Source organism: Poecilia latipinna, unplaced genomic scaffold, assembly GCF_001443285.1.
Source record: "Poecilia latipinna isolate Pla-1442-1.1 unplaced genomic scaffold, P_latipinna-1.0 Scaffold60, whole genome shotgun sequence".
In the NCBI taxonomy this organism is placed as follows: Eukaryota; Metazoa; Chordata; class Actinopteri; order Cyprinodontiformes; family Poeciliidae; genus Poecilia; species Poecilia latipinna.
Window position 1 is genome coordinate 95,047 of NW_015112676.1, and position 3,438 is coordinate 98,484.

The 3,438-nt window shown below is 40.2% G+C and overlaps 1 protein-coding gene across 2 annotated transcripts in view; it reads right to left on the minus strand.

The window, feature by feature from the left end:
- The window catches only part of col8a1a (collagen, type VIII, alpha 1a), a 19,398-nt gene that overhangs the window by 7,479 nt on the left and 8,481 nt on the right, over positions 1-3,438 (minus strand). The window contains exon 2 of one of the 2 annotated variants that reach the window (XM_015056439.1): positions 162-465. In XM_015056439.1, coding sequence (XP_014911925.1) covers positions 162-456 — 295 coding nt within the window. In that variant the 5' untranslated portion in view covers positions 457-465. Of the gene's footprint in view, positions 1-161; positions 586-3,438 lie in introns of those variants that run through there. The other variant, XM_015056448.1, reaches the window with a different exon arrangement.

Sequence of the window (3,438 nt, forward strand, 5' to 3'; positions counted from 1 at the left end):
TCCCAAAACAAACTCCTGAGGGCCACACGCGCGGGGCTAATGAGGGGGGGGGGGGGGGGGGGTATACAATGAGTATTTATATTTTTCACATTTCTGTAGATTTTGCTATGTATTTGTCAACATATGGTCAATGTGTTGCTGTGTTCAGAAGGATTTCTAACCTTTGTTTTTGCCAGCATTGTAGTTTCCCCCTTTCCGAGGATTTTCTTTGCCTTTGAGCAGAGGCGTCTGGGGCAGCTCCTTCCTGTAGTGTGGAAACTGCATGTAGGGCACTTCTTTGCCAAGGTACTGTTGCTGAGGAAAACCTCCTTTGCCCATGTTAATGTGCTGAAGGTGGTGCATTGGCTGGTACGGCTGAGGGTGTTGAGTGTGTCCGTAGTATGCACCACCAGTCATAGATATGAAGACGACAAGCTGGAGCAGAACAGTAGCGAGGGGCCCAAGAAGGGGAGGCATGACCAAAGCCTGTGGAGAGAGTGAATAATTAATAATGTGATTTATCTCTTGCAGCTGAACATCGCATTTCTAATGTTTTATCTTCAGACAGGAAGCAACAACCACACTCTGTCTCCCTCTCCTGGACATTTATAACAATTACACCTGTCATTTGCTACTGAGATAGTCGGAATTTGGGAATTAGTCATGTTAATATCCTATAAATAGGTAATATCAAGGAATAAATAACTTTTTGGCACTTGGGATTTAATTTTGATTTTTTTTTTTTTTTACACAGCTTTACTTCACACAGGAAAGCTGTATGTGGCCTTCATTTTCTATGCCACAAAAGTTTATTATCCTAGAAACTGAAGTGGCAAGTGCAACAGAGACCAAGACCAAGGCTCCACTGTGTCAAGCCATTATTCTTTACCCTCCAGAAAAACCTAATCTGGGAGAGACTCAGCCACTGCATAACTATTTATAACCTTTTCACAGGACTTTGAAAAAGTCACTCAATGATTGTGTTTAGTTCTTGCAAAAAAAAAAGAAAAATAATCTCAGAGCTTTTTGTGACAAAAATAATTTCTACACACATTGTAGAAAATAAAGGCCACGCATCATAAACTAAACAAGCTGTTTTTGGATTTGAAAAAGGTAGAAAGGTAAAAGGAAATTACATAACCAAACTAATATGTACATGCATATGATATACAATAAATGTAAACATGAAAAGGCAGAAAAAGAAGCTTTTTTTAGTCAAACAAAGAAGGATTCTGAGAAAGTTACCAAGGACAAATTTCTGGTATGTGTGAACGTACTTGGCAATGAAAGCTTGATTCTGATTCTGAGAGAGATAGCTCAGAGTCTGTGCTAAGGCAACCTTCATTTGAAATCCACACTATTCATCAATTTCTATGTTTATACAGTTTAAGACTGGAGTGCAGATAGGAGTAGGTTGGTTGGGTGTTACAGAATATTCCACTTCATAATATTTGGTTGAGTTTATATTGTAACACTTCACAGTCAAAGTCTACCCGCGGTTCTTCGCATTAAGACAATCAGGCTAAATTCAAATCCTGTTTCATACAGTGAGAATTAGTCTATTCAATACCAGCAATTCCCATCCAGCTGTCATGATAACGGAAACCACCATTTTTCTATTTGAAAGAGATGTTGCTGACTCTGTTTATTATTGCTGTGCTTGGTATGCCTGGACTCTAAAGGCACCAAAAGCAGCATCAGTCCTTCAAAGGCTGCCTCTCATCGAAACAGACAGTGGCACGGCTGTGTCAAAATTATCAGAAACATGAGAAAAGCTCAAAGTAGGAGAAAAGTTCAATATCTCCTAATGGAAAGGATAAAGTTTGGAATTTAAATCAGGCAATCCTACATTTCTTGTGAATACTGCAAAAAATAATTCTGAAATGTAGTTTTATCAGCATTTTAGGATTACTGAGCCTTTAATGTCCTTCAGAGTCAATAGATCCACCCTTTGACTAAGAGTAGAGTTGGTTGGTTGAACAGCAGATTAATTTAAGATCTGTGAGAACTCTGCAGCTGGAGCATAATCAATGTGTTTATGCTGACTTAGTCTTGTAGTTGTAGGCCATAAAGATTGCATGGGTGTTTCTTTGTGTGTTAATGTTTTCAAAGTACTTAGACAAATTTTGCAGCTACAAACTGGTAGGTCCATAAAACAATAAAATTACATCAGATGTCAGTAACAACCTAAATAAAAAAACACAAATGTAAAGAAATCAAAGGACGTCAGTCCACAGATTAAGTTACTTGCAAAAAAGTGGAACAGCAAGGGGAATAATGTGGTTTACAGTAGGGAACAGTTAATTAACATCACAAAAGCAAAGCTGAAATACTACCACAACTAAAGTCACAAATCCAATGGGAGTTGGAAAAGATTTGTTGTGAATCCAAAGCAGGAGTAAAGATGATCAAACCATCTCTTCCATCAATTATAAAGGGCAAAGTGAGATTGTTGGCTAACAAGTTGGATGAACTCCAGGCCCTGACAAGGACTCAGGCAGAGAATCGGAAATGTATGTGTTTTACTGAGACATGTCTGCAGGATCGTATCCCCAACTCTGGCGTCTCTCTGCCCGGCTTCCCAACTATACGAGCAGAGGGAGATTAAAAGAGGTGCAGGAAAAGAAAAGAAGATGGATTAGAAGTGCTTGTCAACAACAGATAGTGTCATCCAGGAGATGACACTGTGAAGTGTCATCTCTGCTGTCCAGTTAATAAACTCTTAGCAGTAAGTTTTCATCCTTATTATTAAGCAAGAGAGTTCACCAGTGTTATTTTGGCAACCGCTTATATTCAGCTTACACTCAGTTGTTGCCGATAACGCATGCGATGTTATCAGCTCAGTTGCTGCTAAACAGATTCAGCTCCCCAATGCATTTGTGGCAATATTTTAATCATGTCTCACTCTCTGTTACACTGCTTTTCAACAGATTGCCGGCTGCTCTACCAGAGAAAACAAGATGTTGAATTTGTTTTATTTTCCAAAGCCAGAAGTTCTCTCGAAAAATAAGATGAGCAGCTCTGTGGAATTCCACAGCTCTTCAAACTTAGCTTGACTCAAGAAAAGGTTTTTTTTGTTGTGGAAATCATCCTGCCTGGTTCTGTTACTGAAGAAAACTCACCCATCAGTCATCAGCATCTATTAACTTGTTGCCCTGACATCCCACATCATGAAGATCATCCTGTGCAGCCAGGATGAGGGCCTCTGTGCTGTCCTAACTAACCATGCATGGAGGGTTCCACCCCAAATCCAGCACCCTGAGACTGTACACGAGCCGTAAGGAAGGAGGCAGAGGACTAGTGAGTGTGAGAGCCACTGTCCAGGATGAAACATCCAAGATCCATAAATACATCAAGGACAAAGCCTCAACGGACGATGTGCTCAGCGAATGTCTCAGACAAAGCCTCAACGGACGATGTGCTCAGCGAATGTCTCAGAACAGAGGACAAGGTGCTGGA